At 47.5% G+C, this 13,888-nt stretch overlaps 1 protein-coding gene across 1 annotated transcript in view; it reads right to left on the bottom strand.

Moving 5' to 3' along the window:
- Nucleotides 1-572: 572 nt before the first annotated feature.
- Nucleotides 573-13,888, bottom strand: part of LOC135508909 (ZZ-type zinc finger-containing protein 3-like) — a 51,844-nt gene continuing 38,528 nt past the window's right edge. The window contains exons 9-12 of the mRNA XM_064929131.1: nt 13,729-13,878; nt 10,263-10,397; nt 5,469-5,569; nt 573-1,854 (exon numbers count right to left, since the gene is read on the bottom strand). Coding sequence (XP_064785203.1) covers nt 1,710-1,854; nt 5,469-5,569; nt 10,263-10,397; nt 13,729-13,878 — 531 coding nt within the window. The 3' untranslated portion in view covers nt 573-1,709. The remainder of the gene's footprint in view (nt 1,855-5,468; nt 5,570-10,262; nt 10,398-13,728; nt 13,879-13,888) is intronic.

The following is a 13,888-nucleotide window of genomic DNA, read 5'->3' as shown; positions in this document are numbered from 1 at the left end:
GTTTTTAACCGTCCTGGAATAGATCACTGAACTGATCAATTAGCTCAGTTGGTCAGGTGTGGTGCCTCGTTGGAACAGGGTGGTCTACCCCTTATCTAGAGGCTTGCTGATGGGACAGTTGAATAGAGGTCAGGGGTTGAAGGTCAAGGTTCGAGGCCAGGGGTTCAGAGGTGTGATTGTGTGTCACCTGATCAACCACATGATCAACCACATGATCAACCACCTGATCAACTACATGATCAAACACATGATCAAACAACAGCATCAAACACATTGAAAAGAAAAACAATATATTTTCATTTTTCATCACAAGTTTAAGATTCACAAGTCTTCCATCAGCTCTCTGTGCTCTAGTGCTTCTCCGTTGGTGACTGAACAGATTTTAGAGAAAGAGAGAGGTGAGGGGGAAGAGAAGAGAGAGAGAGGTGAGGGAGAAGAGAAGAGAGGAGAGAGGTGAGGGGGAAGAGAAGAGAGGAGAGAGAGAGGCAAGAGAAGAGAGGAGAGGGAGAAGAGAGAGAGAGGTGAGGGCAAAGAAGAGGAGAGAGAGAGGTGAGGGAGAAGAGAGGTGGGGGAGAAGCGAGGAGAGAGAGGTGAGGGAGAAGAGAGGAGAGAGAGGTGAGGGAGAAGAGAGGAGAGAGAGAGGGGAAGAGAAGATAGAGAGGTGAGGGAGAAGAGAGAAAGGTGAGGGGGAAGAGAAGATAGAAGAGAGGAGAGAAAGAGGCGAGGGGGAAGAGGAGATAGAAGAGAGGAGAGTGACAGAGAGGTGATAGCTGCTGGCTGACATTATCTCCATGGAGACGTGAGGTGGAGGTGTGTCAGGGGTCCGTTACCATGGCTTCATCTGACAACACCCGCTGTGTGGGTTACATCAGAAAATGCCTGTCTTCTGATTGGTTTAAAACCTAGTAGGAATGAAAGACACGCCTCTCATCAGCATCAAGCTCCTTTCTCAACCCCGCCTCCAGTTCACAACAGAAGAGGCTTGATTCACCAGAAATACTCAATGACAAATATCTATTGAGGAACATATTCACTCATCAACCAGACCCCCACACTACCATCAACACACCCCAGGTTAACAAGCAGCACACAGAGGTATGGGGGAGAGGAGGAGGAGGAAGGCCCTCCTTGAGTCTTTCTTGGCGGTCAGGAATGTCGGTGTGTCTTTTTCATGTTTGTTTTTTTATAGTGTTATTTTTTAGTATATTTTTCAGAGACTGTTCTGTTCAGTTTGTTGGTTGTTAGGGTAACCGGTCAGAGAAGTGAGCGTGTCCCAGACCTCTTCTTAGAGCCAAAATGGAGTCTGCGGGGCAGCCAGTTTCACCCCACCACCACCACCACCACAACCACCAATGGGATTCCTGCCAGTCTGCTGGGCGAGCAGGGCGGGGTGAGCAGAGTAGCTGGTGTGAGAACCGTCTAGATTCGGGTCTGAGAGACAGAGCCATGAGCCACACACTACCAGTTGGTTGCTCCTGTAGGTTGAGTCTGGGGCTAGGGGCCGCTGGGGTGTAGCTGAAACTGTGAACTCTGGGATCTGGAGGCTAGCTGAGGCTAGCTGTCGTAGCCTAGCTGACTGAGGCTAGCTGTGTGGGCTGAGGCTGGGTGACTGTGGCCCCTGGATGCTAGGGACCCTTCGTGTGTAACTAAAACTATGGCCCCTGGGCTGAGGCATAGGCTGAAGCTCAGGGGCCAGTCTGTGGCCCCCGTCATCTGTTAGCAGGGTAGTAGTTGGGGTCCAGGTAGTTATATCCAGGGGTCTGAGCCAGACAGTAGTCCCTGTCTAGGAAGGTCTCATGGTGATGGACAGGCTCCAGATGGTGGTCTGGCGTGTGGCTCTCAGTCTTGTACAGGCTGCAGGAGGGGACAAACGAGGGTTAAGAGGTTAATAAATAACTGTTGAAACTGTTAAAAGTCATCTACGACATACGCAACAATGCTGCTTATGTGTAGGTTCATAAACGGCCATTAGAAAACGTGAAGAAAGGTAGACTTGTTTTTAAAGGCCCAATGCAGTCAAAAACGTGTTTTTCCTGTATTTTAAATATATTTTCACACTGAGGATGAAATAATACTGTGAAATAGTGAAAATTATGATCATTACCTTTTAGTGTTAGAGCTGTTTGTAGTAAATCATCTATTAGAGCTGTTTGTAGTAAATCATCTATTAGAGCTGTTTGTAGTAAATCATCTATTAGAGCTGTTTGTAGTAAATCATCTATTAGAGCTGTTTGTAAATCATCTATTAGAGCTGTTTGTAAATCATCTATTAGAGCTGTTTGTAAATCATCTATTAGAGCTGTTTATAAATTATCTATTAGAGCTGTTTATAAATCATCTATTAGAGCTGTTTATAAATCATCTATTAGAGCTGTTTGTAAATCATCTATTAGAGCTGTTTGTAGTAAATCATCTATTAGAGCTGTTTATAAATCATCTATTAGAGCTGTTTATAAATCATCTATTAGAGCTGTTTGTAAATCATCTATTAGAGCTGTTTATAAATCATCTATTAGAGCTGTTTATAAATCATCTATTAGAGCTGTTTATAAATCATCTATTAGAGCTGTTTATAAATCATCTATTAGAGCTGTTTGTAGTAAATCATCTATTAGAGCTGTTTATAAATCATCTATTAGAGCTGTTTATAAATCATCTATTAGAGCTGTTTGTAGTAAATCATCTATTAAAGCTGTTTATAAATCATCTATTAGAGCTGTTTGTAGTAAATCATCTATTAGAGCTGTTTATAAATCATCTATTAGAGCTGTTTATAAATCATCTATTAGAGCTGTTTGTAGTAAATCATCTATTAAAGCTGTTTATAAATCATCTATTAGAGCTGTTTATAAATCATCTATTAGAGCTGTTCATAAATCATCTATTAGAGCTGTTTATAAATCATCTATTAGAGCTGTTTATAAATAATCTATTAGAGCTGTTTGTAGTAAATCATCTATTAGAGCTGTTTATAAATCATCTATTAGAGCTGTTTATAAATCATCTATTAGAGCTGTTTGTAAATCATCTATTAGAGCTGTTTATAAATCATCTATTAGAGCTGTTTGTAGTAAATCATCTATTAGAGCTGTTTGTAGTAAATCATCTATTAGAGCTGTTTGTAGTAAATCATCTATTAGAGCTGTTTATAAATCATCTATTAGAGCTGTTTGTAGTAAATCATCTATTAGAGCTGTTTGTAGTAAATCATCTATTAGAGCTGTTTATAAATCATCTATTAGAGCTGTTTGTAGTAAATCATCTATTAGAGCTGTTTGTAGTAAATCATCTATTAGAGCTGTTTGTAGTAAATCATCTATTAGAGCTGTTTGTAGTAAATCATCTATTAGAGCTGTTTGTAGTAAATCATCTATTAGAGCTGTTTGTAGTAAATCATCTATTAGAGCTGTTTATAAATCATCTATTAGAGCTGTTTGTAGTAAATCATCTATTAGAGCTGTTTATAAATCATCTATTAGAGCGGTTTATAAATCATCTATTAGAGCGGTTTATAAATCATCTATTAGAGCGGTTTATAAATCATCTATTAGAGCTGTTTGTAGTAAATCATCTATTAGAGCTGTTTATAAATCATCTATTAGAGCTGTTTATAAATCATCTATTAGAGCTGTTTATAAATCATCTATTAGAGCTGTTTATAAATCATCTATTAGAGCTGTTTATAAATCATCTATTAGAGCTGTTTATAAATCATCTATTAGAGCTGTTTGGGCTCATCTATTAGAGCTGTTTGTAAATCATCTATTAGAGCTGTTTGTAAATCATCTATTAGAGCTGTTTGTAAATCATCTATTAGAGCTGTTTATAAATCATCTATTAGAGCTGTTTATAAATCATCTATTAGAGCTGTTTATAAATCATCTATTAGAGCTGTTTATAAATCATCTATTAGAGCTGTTTATAAATCATCTATTAGAGCTGTTTATAAATCATCTATTAGAGCTGTTTATAAATCATCTATTAGAGCTGTTTGTAAATCATCTATTAGAGCTGTTTATAAATCATCTATTAGAGCTGTTTATAAATCATCTATTAGAGCTGTTTATAAATCATCTATTAGAGCTGTTTGTAAATCATCTATTAGAGCTGTTTGTAAATCATCTATTAGAGCTGTTTGTAGTAAATCATCCATTAGAGCTGTTTATAAATCATCCATTAGAGCTGTTTATAAATCATCTATTAGAGCTGTTTATAAATCATCTATTAGAGCTGTTTATAAATCATCTATTAGAGCTGTTTATAAATCATCTATTAGAGCTGTTTATAAATCATCTATTAGAGCTGTTTGTAAATCATCTATTAGAGCTGTTTGTAAATCATCTATTAGAGCTGTTTATAAATCATCTATTAGAGCTGTTTATAAATCATCTATTAGAGCTGTTTGTAGTAAATCATCCATTAGAGCTGTTTATAAATCATCTATTAGAGCTGTTTGTAAATCATCTATTAGAGCTGTTTATAAATCATCTATTAGAGCTGTTTGTAGTAAATCATCTATTAGAGCTGTTTATAAATCATCTATTAGAGCTGTTTATAAATCATCTATTAGAGCTGTTTATAAATCATCTATTAGAGCTGTTTATTTAACATTTAACATTTAAGTCATTTAGCAGACGCTCTTATCCAGAGCGACTTACAAATTGGTGAATTCACCTTCTGACATCCAGTGGAACAGCCACTTTACAATAGTGCATCTAAATCATTAAGGGGGGGGTGAGAAGGATTACTTATCCTATCCTAGGTATTCCTTGAAGAGGTGGGGTTTCAGGTGTCTCCGGAAGGTGGTGATTGACTCCGCTGTCCTGGCGTCGTGAGGGAATTATATTTATAAATCATCTATTAGAGCTGTTTATAAATCATCTATTAGAGCTGTTTGTAAATCATCTATTAGAGCTGTTTGTAAATCATCTATTAGAGCTGTTTGTAAATCATCTATTAGAGCTGTTTGTAAATCATCTATTAGAGCTGTTTGTAAATCATCTATTAGAGCTGTTTATAAATCATCTATTAGAGCTGTTTATAAATCATCTATTAGAGCTGTTTGTAAATCATCTATTAGAGCTGTTTATAAATCATCTATTAGAGCTGTTTATAAATCATCTATTAGAGCTGTTTGTAAATCATCTATTAGAGCTGTTTATAAATCATCTATTAGAGCTGTTTATAAATCATCTATTAGAGCTGTTTGTAGTAAATCATCTATTAGAGCTGTTTGTAGTAAATCATCTATTAGAGCTGTTTATAAATCATCTATTAGAGCTGTTTATAAATCATCTATTAGAGCTGTTTATAAATCATCTATTAGAGCTGTTTACTCCCGAGTGGCACCTGTTTGGTTCCTACTGAACTGACCTCAGTCAACACATTGTCCTGTTTGGCTGTGATTAAAAAAACGTTTTAACCCATTTCTAGCCTGACGAACAGAGCCCCAGCCAGGCAGGACCCACCAGTCGGAGCAGTTGGAACAGAAGTCCACAGCGTTGTCTGAGGGACAGTCCTGACAATGCCACCGCACGCCCTGGATGGGCTCCACACCACACACGTCACACTGCAGAGAGAGACACAGGAGCACATGGTTAACATGCCATTATAAACCGGGAAGTATGGGTCCTGGATGCTGATTGGCTGAAACAACATTTCAGCCTTGTGTAAATCAGACAATATACCACAGGTGTGACGTAAGAATACTAGTTTCCTGTTCAATTTTTGTTGGTAATCAGTTTATAACAGCAATAAGGCACCTGGGGGGGTGTGGTATATGGCCAATATACCACGGCAAAGGCTGTTCATAGGTACGACGCAACGCTGAACATTCAGAGCTCGAACCATTATAATCTGGGTCGGTTCGAGCCCTGAATGCTGATTGGCTGACAGCCGTGGTATGTCAAACCATATACCGCGGGTATTACAAAACATTTCTTTTTTACATTTGCTAATATTACATTGGTAACCAGTTTATAATAGCAATGAAGCACCTCTGGGGTTCGTGGTATGTGGTCAATATAACACGGTTAAGGGCTCTGCCAACTCAGGCCTTACTGTTATAGAGGGACAGTCACCTACCTACCACCCCCTTACTGTTATAGAGGGACAGTCAGCTACCTACCACCCCCTTACTGTTATAGAGGGACAGTCAGCTACCTACCACCCCCTTACTGTTATAGAGGGACAGTCAGCTAGCTACCTACCTACCACCCCCTTACTGTTATAGAGGGACAGTCAGCTACCTACCACCCCCTTACTGTTATAGAGGGACAGTCAGCTAGCTACCTACCTACCACCCCCTTACTGTTATAGAGGGACAGTCAGCTACCTACCACCCCCTTACTGTTATAGAGGGACAGTCAGCTACCTACCACCCCCTTACTGTTATAGAGGGACAGTCAGCTAGCTACCACCCCCTTACTGTTATAGAGGGACAGTCAGCTAGCTACCTACCTACCACCCCCTTACTGTTATAGAGGGACAGTCAGCTACCTACCTACCACCCCCTTACTGTTATAGAGGGACAGTCAGCTACCTACCTACCACCCCCTTACTGTTATAGAGGGACAGTCAGCTAGCTACCTACCACCCCCTTACTGTTATAGAGGGACAGTCACCTACCTACCACCCCCTTACTGTTATAGAGGGACAGTCAGCTACCTACCTACCACCCCCTTACTGTTATAGAGGGACAGTCAGCTACCTACCTACCACCCCCTTACTGTTATAGAGGGACAGTCAGCTACCTACCTACCACCCCTTTACTGTTATAGAGGGACAGTCAGCTACCTACCTACCTACCTACCTACCTACCTACCTACCTACCTACCTACCTACCACCCCCTTACTGTTATAGAGGGACAGTCACCTACCGACCGACCACCCCCTTACTGTTATAGATGTGAGGCTTGGCATTGCGCATGGTGATGTGAGGCTTGGCATGGTGATGTGAGGCTTGGCATTGCGCGCGGTGATGTGAGGCTTGGCATTGTGCGTGGTGATGTGAGGCTTGGCATTGTGCGTGGTGATGTGAGGCTTGACATGGTGATGTGAGGCTTGGCATTGTGCATGGTGATGTGAGGCTTGGCATTGTGCATGGTGATGTGAGGCTTGGCATTGCGCGTGGTGATGTGAGGCTTGGCATTGCGCGTGGTGATGTGAGGCTTGGCATTGTGCGTGGTGATGTGAGGCTTGGCATTGTGCGTGGTGATGTGAGGCTTGGCATTGTGCGTGGTGATGTGAGGCTTGACATGGTGATGTGAGGCTTGGCATTGTGATGTGAGGCTTGGCATTGTGCGTGGTGATGTGAGGCTTGGCATTGTGCATGGTGATGTGAGGCTTGGCATGGTGATGTGAGGCTTGGCATTGCGCGTGGTGATGTGAGGCTTGGCATTGTGCGTGGTGATGTGAGGCTTGGCATTGCGCATGGTGATGTGAGGCTTGGCATTGCGCATGGTGATGTGAGGCTTGGCATTGTGCATGGTGATGTGAGGCTTGGCATTGCGCATGGTGATGTGAGGCTTGGCATTGTGCATGGTGATGTGAGGCTTGGCATTGTGCATGGTGATGTGAGGCTTGGCATTGCGCATGGTGATGTGAGGCTTGGCATTGTGCATGGTGATGTGAGGCTTGGCATTGCGCGTGGTGATGTGAGGCTTGGCATTGCGCATGGTGATGTGAGGCTTGGCATTGCACATGGTGATGTGAGGCTTGGCATTGTGCGTGATGATGTGAGGCTTGGCATTGTGCATGGTGATGTGAGGCTTGGAATGGTGATGTGAGGCTTGGCATTGTGCGTGGTGATGTGAGGCTTGGCATTGTGCATGGTGATGTGAGGCTTGGCATTGTGCATGGTGATGTGAGGCTTGGCATTGTGCATGGTGATGTGAGGCTTGGCATTGCGCATGGTGATGTGAGGCTTGGCATTGTGCGTGGTGATGTGAGGCTTGGCATTGTGCGTGGTGATGTGAGGCTTGGCATTGTGCATGGTGATGTGAGGCTTGGCATTGTGCATGGTGATGTGAGGCTTGGCATTGCGCATGGTGATGTGAGGCTTGGCATTGTGCATGGTGATGTGAGGCTTGGCATTGTGCGTGGTGATGTGAGGCTTGGCATTGTGCGTGGTGATGTGAGGCTTGGCATTGTGCGTGGTGATGTGAGGCTTACATTGTGCGTGGTGATGTGAGGCTTGGCATTGTGCGTGGTGATGTGAGGCTTGGCATTGTGCGTGGTGATGTGAGGCTTGGCATTGTGCATGGTGATGTGAGGCTTGGCATTGTGCATGGTGATGTGAGGCTTGGCATGGTGATGTGAGGCTTGGCATTGTGCGTGGTGATGTGAGGCACCATTGTGCATGGTGATGTGAGGCTTGGCATTGTGCATGGTGATGTGAGGCTTAGCATTGTGATGTGAGGCTTGGCATTGTGCATTGTGATGTGAGGCTTGGCATTGTGCGTGGTGATGTGAGGCTTGGCATTGTGCGTGGTGATGTGAGGCTTGGCATTGTGCATGGTGACGTGAGGCTTAGCATTGTGATGTGAGGCTTGGCATTGTGCATGGTGATGTGAGGCTTGGCATTGTGCGTGGTGATGTGAGGCTTGGCATTGCGCGTGGTGATGTGAGGCTTGGCATTGCGCATGGTGATGTGAGGCTTGGCATTGCACATGGTGATGTGAGGCTTGGCATTGTGCGTGATGATGTGAGGCTTGGCATTGTGCATGGTGATGTGAGGCTTGGAATGGTGATGTGAGGCTTGGCATTGTGCGTGGTGATGTGAGGCTTGGCATTGTGCGTGGTGATGTGAGGCTTGGCATTGTGCATGGTGATGTGAGGCTTGGCATTGCGCATGGTGATGTAAGGCTTGGCATTGCGCATGGTGATGTGAGGCTTGACATTGTGCATGGTGATGTGAGGCTTGGCATTGTGCGTGGTGATGTGAGGCTTGGCATTGTGCGTGGTGATGTGAGGCTTGGCATTGTGCATGGTGATGTGAGGCTTGGCATTGAGATGTGAGGCTTGGCATTGTGCATGGTGATGTGAGGCTTGGCATTGTGCGTGGTGATGTGAGGCTTGGCATTGTGCATGGTGATGTGAGGCTTGGCATTGTGCATGGTGATGTGAGGCTTGGCATTGTGCATGGTGATGTGAGGCTTGGCATTGTGCATGGTGATGTGAGGCTTGGCATTGCGCATGGTGATGTGAGGCTTGGCATTGTGCATGGTGATGTGAGGCTTGGCATGGTGATGTGAGGCTTGGCATTGTGCATGGTGATGTGAGGCTTGGCATTGTGCATGGTGATGTGAGGCTTGGCATTGCGCATGGTGATGTGAGGCTTGGCATTGTGCATGGTGATGTGAGGCTTGGCATGGTGATGTGAGGCTTGGCATTGTGCATGGTGATGTGAGGCTTGGCATGGTGATGTGAGGCTTGGCATTGTGCATGGTGATGTGAGGCTTGGCATTGTGCATGGTGATGTGAGGCTTGGCATTGTGCATGGTGATGTGAGGCTTGGCATGGTGATGTGAGGCTTGGCATTGTGCATGGTGATGTGAGGCTTGGCATGGTGATGTGAGGCTTGGCATTGTGCATGGTGATGTGAGGCTTGGCATTGTGCATGGTGATGTGAGGCTTGGCATGGTGATGTGAGGCTTGGCATTGTGCATGGTGATGTGAGGCTTGGCATTGTGCATGGTGATGTGAGGCTTGGCATTGTGCATGGTGATGTGAGGCTTGGCATTGCGCATGGTGATGTGAGGCTTGGCATTGTGCGTGGTGATGTGAGGCTTGGCATTGTGCATGGTGATGTGAGGCTTGTAAGCAGCTGCCCGGCCATGGAAACCCATTTCATGAAGCTCCTGACTAACAGTTCCTGTGCTGATGAGGCTTCCAGAGGCAGTTTGGAACTGGGCAGTGATGTAGCCGCGGACAGACACTTAGCGCTGCGCTCTTCAGCACTCAACGGTCCAGTTCTATGAGCTTGTGTGGCCTAACACACGTGTGTGTGTACCTTGTATCCATGGCGATGCGTGTACCTTGTATCCATGATCATGTGTGTACCTTGTATCCATGGTGATGCGTGTACCTTGTATCCATGGTCATGTGTGTACCTTGTATCCATGGTCATGTGTGTACCTTGTATCCATGGCGATGCGTGTACCTTGTATCCATGGCGATGCGTGTACCTTGTATCCATGGTGATGCGTGTACCTTGTATCCATGGTCATGTGTGTGCCTTGTATCCATGGCGATGCGTGTACCTTGTATCCATGGTGCAGGGCCATGCTACTCTCAGCCTGGATCTCCTGCAGTTTGTGTTTCTTCATCCTCTTCAGCTCCAGAAGCTCCTTGTACTCCGGCAGGTGTCTCAACTCCACAGGTACACCCTCCTCATCCTGGACACACACACACGCAGATACACACACACACACACACACACACACACACACACACACACACACACACACACACACACACACACACACACACACACACACACAGGGTCAAGGACACACACTCTTTAGTATGCCAGACTAAGAGTCAGGTTTCTGTTTGTCGTGACAGGAAGGGTCAAGACTAAAGACAAACGCCCTGCTTCCTTTACTGAATGACTGTCTGAGCTTTGCTGCTGACGCACTTTCACAGCACGTCTTGCTCCCGGCAGGGCACAGCTGGGTCTTAAAGGTTACAAATCAGAAGCTGATGGAAATATGAGCGAGACAGAGAGATAGAGAGAGACAGAGAGAGGAAAGAGGGAAACAGAGAGAGATACAGAGAGAGACAGAGAGATAGAGAGAGAGTTAAGGGAGAGGCGCGTGGTGAGTGTGTGTTACCGTGTGGTCAGTGTGTGGTACCGTGTGGTACCGTCTGGTCAGTGTGTGTTACCGTGTGGTCAGTGTGTGGTACCGTGTGGTACCGTCTGGTCAGTGTGTGGTACCGTGTGGTCAGTCTGTGGTACCGTGTGGTCAGTGTGTGTTACCGTGTGGTCAGCGTGTGTTACCGTGTGGTCAACGTGTGTTACCGTGTGGTCAGCGTGTCGTACCGTGTGGTCAGCGTGTCGAACCGTGTGGTCAGCGTGTCGTACCGTGTGGTCAGCGTGTCGTACCGTGTGGTCAGCGTGTCGTACCGTGTGGTCAGTGTGTCGTACCGTGTGGTCAGTGTGTGGTACCGTGTGGTACTGTGTGGTCAGTGTGTGGTACCGTGTGGTACTGTGTGGTCAGGTGGTCAGTGTGTGGTACCGTGTGGTCAGGTGGTCAGCGTGTGGTACCGTGTGGTCAGGTGGTCAGCGTGTGGTACCGTGTGGTCAGGTGGTCAGCGTGTGGTACCGTGTGGTCAGGTGGTCAGCGTGTGGTACCGTGTGGTCAGGTGGTCAGCGTGTCGTACCGTGTGGTCAGTGTGTGGTACCGTGTGGTCAGTGTGTGGTACCGTGTGGTCAGGTGGTCAGTGTGTGGTACCGTGTGGTCAGGTGGTCAGCGTGTGGTACCGTGTGGTCAGGTGGTCAGCGTGTGGTACCGTGTGGTCAGGTGGTCAGTGTGTGGTACCGTGTGGTCAGGTGGTCAGTGTGTGGTACTGTGTGGTCAGTGTGTGGTACCGTGTGGTCAGTGTGTCGTACCGTGTGGTCAGTGTGTGGTACCGTGTGGTCAGTGTGTCGTACCGTGTGGTCAGTGTGTGGTACCGTGTGGTCAGTGTGTGGTACCGTGTGGTCAGGTGGTCAGCGTGTGGTAACGTGTGGTCAGGTGGTCAGCGTGTGGTACCGTGTGGTCAGGTGGTCAGTGTGTGGTACCGTGTGGTCAGTGTGTGGTACCGTGTGGTCAGGTGGTCAGTGTGTGGTACCGTGTGGTCAGTGTGTGGTACCGTGTGGTCAGGTGGTCAGTGTGTGGTACCGTGTGGTCAGGTGGTCAGCGTGTGGTACCGTGTGGTCAGGTGGTCAGCGTGTGGTACCGTGTGGTCAGGTGGTCAGTGTGTGGTACCGTGTGGTCAGGTGGTCAGTGTGTGGTACTGTGTGGTCAGTGTGTGGTACCGTGTGGTCAGTGTGTCGTACCGTGTGGTCAGTGTGTGGTACCGTGTGGTCAGTGTGTCGTAGTGTGGTCAGTGTGTGGTACCGTGTGGTCAGTGTGTGGTACCGTGTGGTCAGGTGGTCAGCGTGTGGTAACGTGTGGTCAGGTGGTCAGCGTGTGGTACCGTGTGGTCAGGTGGTCAGTGTGTGGTACCGTGTGGTCAGTGTGTGGTACCGTGTGGTCAGGTGGTCAGTGTGTGGTACCGTGTGGTCAGTGTGTGGTACCGTGTGGTCAGGTGGTCAGCGTGTGGTACCGTGTGGTCAGGTGGTCAGCGTGTGGTACCGTGTGGTCAGGCGGTCAGCGTGTGGTACCGTGTGGTCAGGTGGTCAGTGTGTGGTACCGTGTGGTCAGTGTGTGGTACCGTGTGGTCAGGTGGTCAGCGTGTGGTACCGTGTGGTCAGGTGGTCAGCGTGTCGTACCGTGTGGTCAGTGTGTGGTACCGTGTGGTCAGTGTGTGGTACCGTGTGGTCAGTGTGTGGTACCGTGTGGTCAGTGTGTGGTACCGTGTGGTCAGGTGGTCATCGTGTGGTACCGTGTGGTCAGCGTGTCGTACCGTGTGGTCAGTGTGTCGTACCGTGTGGTCAGTGTGTGGTACCGTGTGGTCAGTGTGTGGTACCGTGTGGTCAGGTGGTCAGCGTGTGGTACCGTGTGGTCAGCGTGTGGTACCGTGTGGTCAGGTGGTCAGCGTGTGGTACCGTGTGGTCAGGTGGTCAGCGTGTGGTCAGGCGGTCAGCATGTGGTACCGTGTGGTCAGGTGGTCAGCGTGTGGTCAGGTGGTCAGTGTGTCGTACCGCGTGGTCAGTGTGTGGTACCGTGTGGTCAGTGTGTGGTACCGTGTGGTCAGTGTGTGGTACCGTGTGGTCAGGTGGTCAGCGTGCCGTACCGTGTCGTCAGTGTGGTACCGTGTGGTCAGGTGGTCAGCGTGTGGTACCGTGTGGTCAGTGTGTGGTACCGTGTGGTCAGGTGGTCAGCGTGTCGTACCGTGTGGTCAGTGTGTGGTACCGTGTGGTCAGTGTATGGTAGTGTGGTACCGTGTGGTCAGTGTGTGGTACCGTGTGGTCAGGTGGTCAGCGTGCCGTACCGTGTGGTCAGTGTGTGGTACCGTGTGGTCAGTGTGTGGTACCGTGTGGTCAGGTGGTCAGCGTGTGGTACCGTGTGGTCAGGTGGTCAGTGTGTGGTACCGTGTGGTCAGGTGGTCAGCGTGTGGTCAGCTTGTCGTACCGTGTGGTCAGCATGTGGTACCGTGTGGTCAGGTGGTCAGTGTGTGGTACCGTGTGGTCAGCGTGTGGTACCGTGTGGTCAGTGTGTGGTACCGTGTGGTCAGTGTGTGGTACCGTGTGGTCAGGTGGTCAGCGTGTGGTACCGTGTGGTCAGGTGGTCAGCGTGTCGTACCGTGTGGTCAGGTGGTCAGCGTGTGGTACCGTGTGGTCAGTGTGTGGTACCGTGTGGTCAGGTGGTCAGCGTGTGGTACCGTGTGGTCAGGTGGTCAGCGTGTCGTACCGTGTGGTCAGTGTGTGGTACCGTGTGGTCAGCGTGTGGTCAGGTGGTCAGCGTGCCGTACCGTGTGGTACCGTGTGGTCAGGTGGTCAGCGTGTGGTCAGTGTGTGGTACCGTGTGGTCAGGTGGTCAGTGTGTGGTACCGTGTGGTCAGGTGGTCAGCGTGTCGTACCGTGTCGTCTCCATCGGGGTCCTGCAGGGAGCTGTAGTAGGCCGCTCTCTCATCCTCTTCTTCCATAAAGACGGGAGGCTCATATGAGGTCAGGAAGGTAGACGGTCGGTACAGGTGCTTGTTCAGGTGGTGCTGCCTCTTATTGGACACCTACAGGCAA

Source organism: Oncorhynchus masou, chromosome 3 (genome assembly GCF_036934945.1).
Source record: "Oncorhynchus masou masou isolate Uvic2021 chromosome 3, UVic_Omas_1.1, whole genome shotgun sequence".
NCBI classification, from domain to species: Eukaryota; Metazoa; Chordata; class Actinopteri; order Salmoniformes; family Salmonidae; genus Oncorhynchus; species Oncorhynchus masou.
This window is presented reverse-complemented; position numbering and strand designations above follow the sequence as displayed.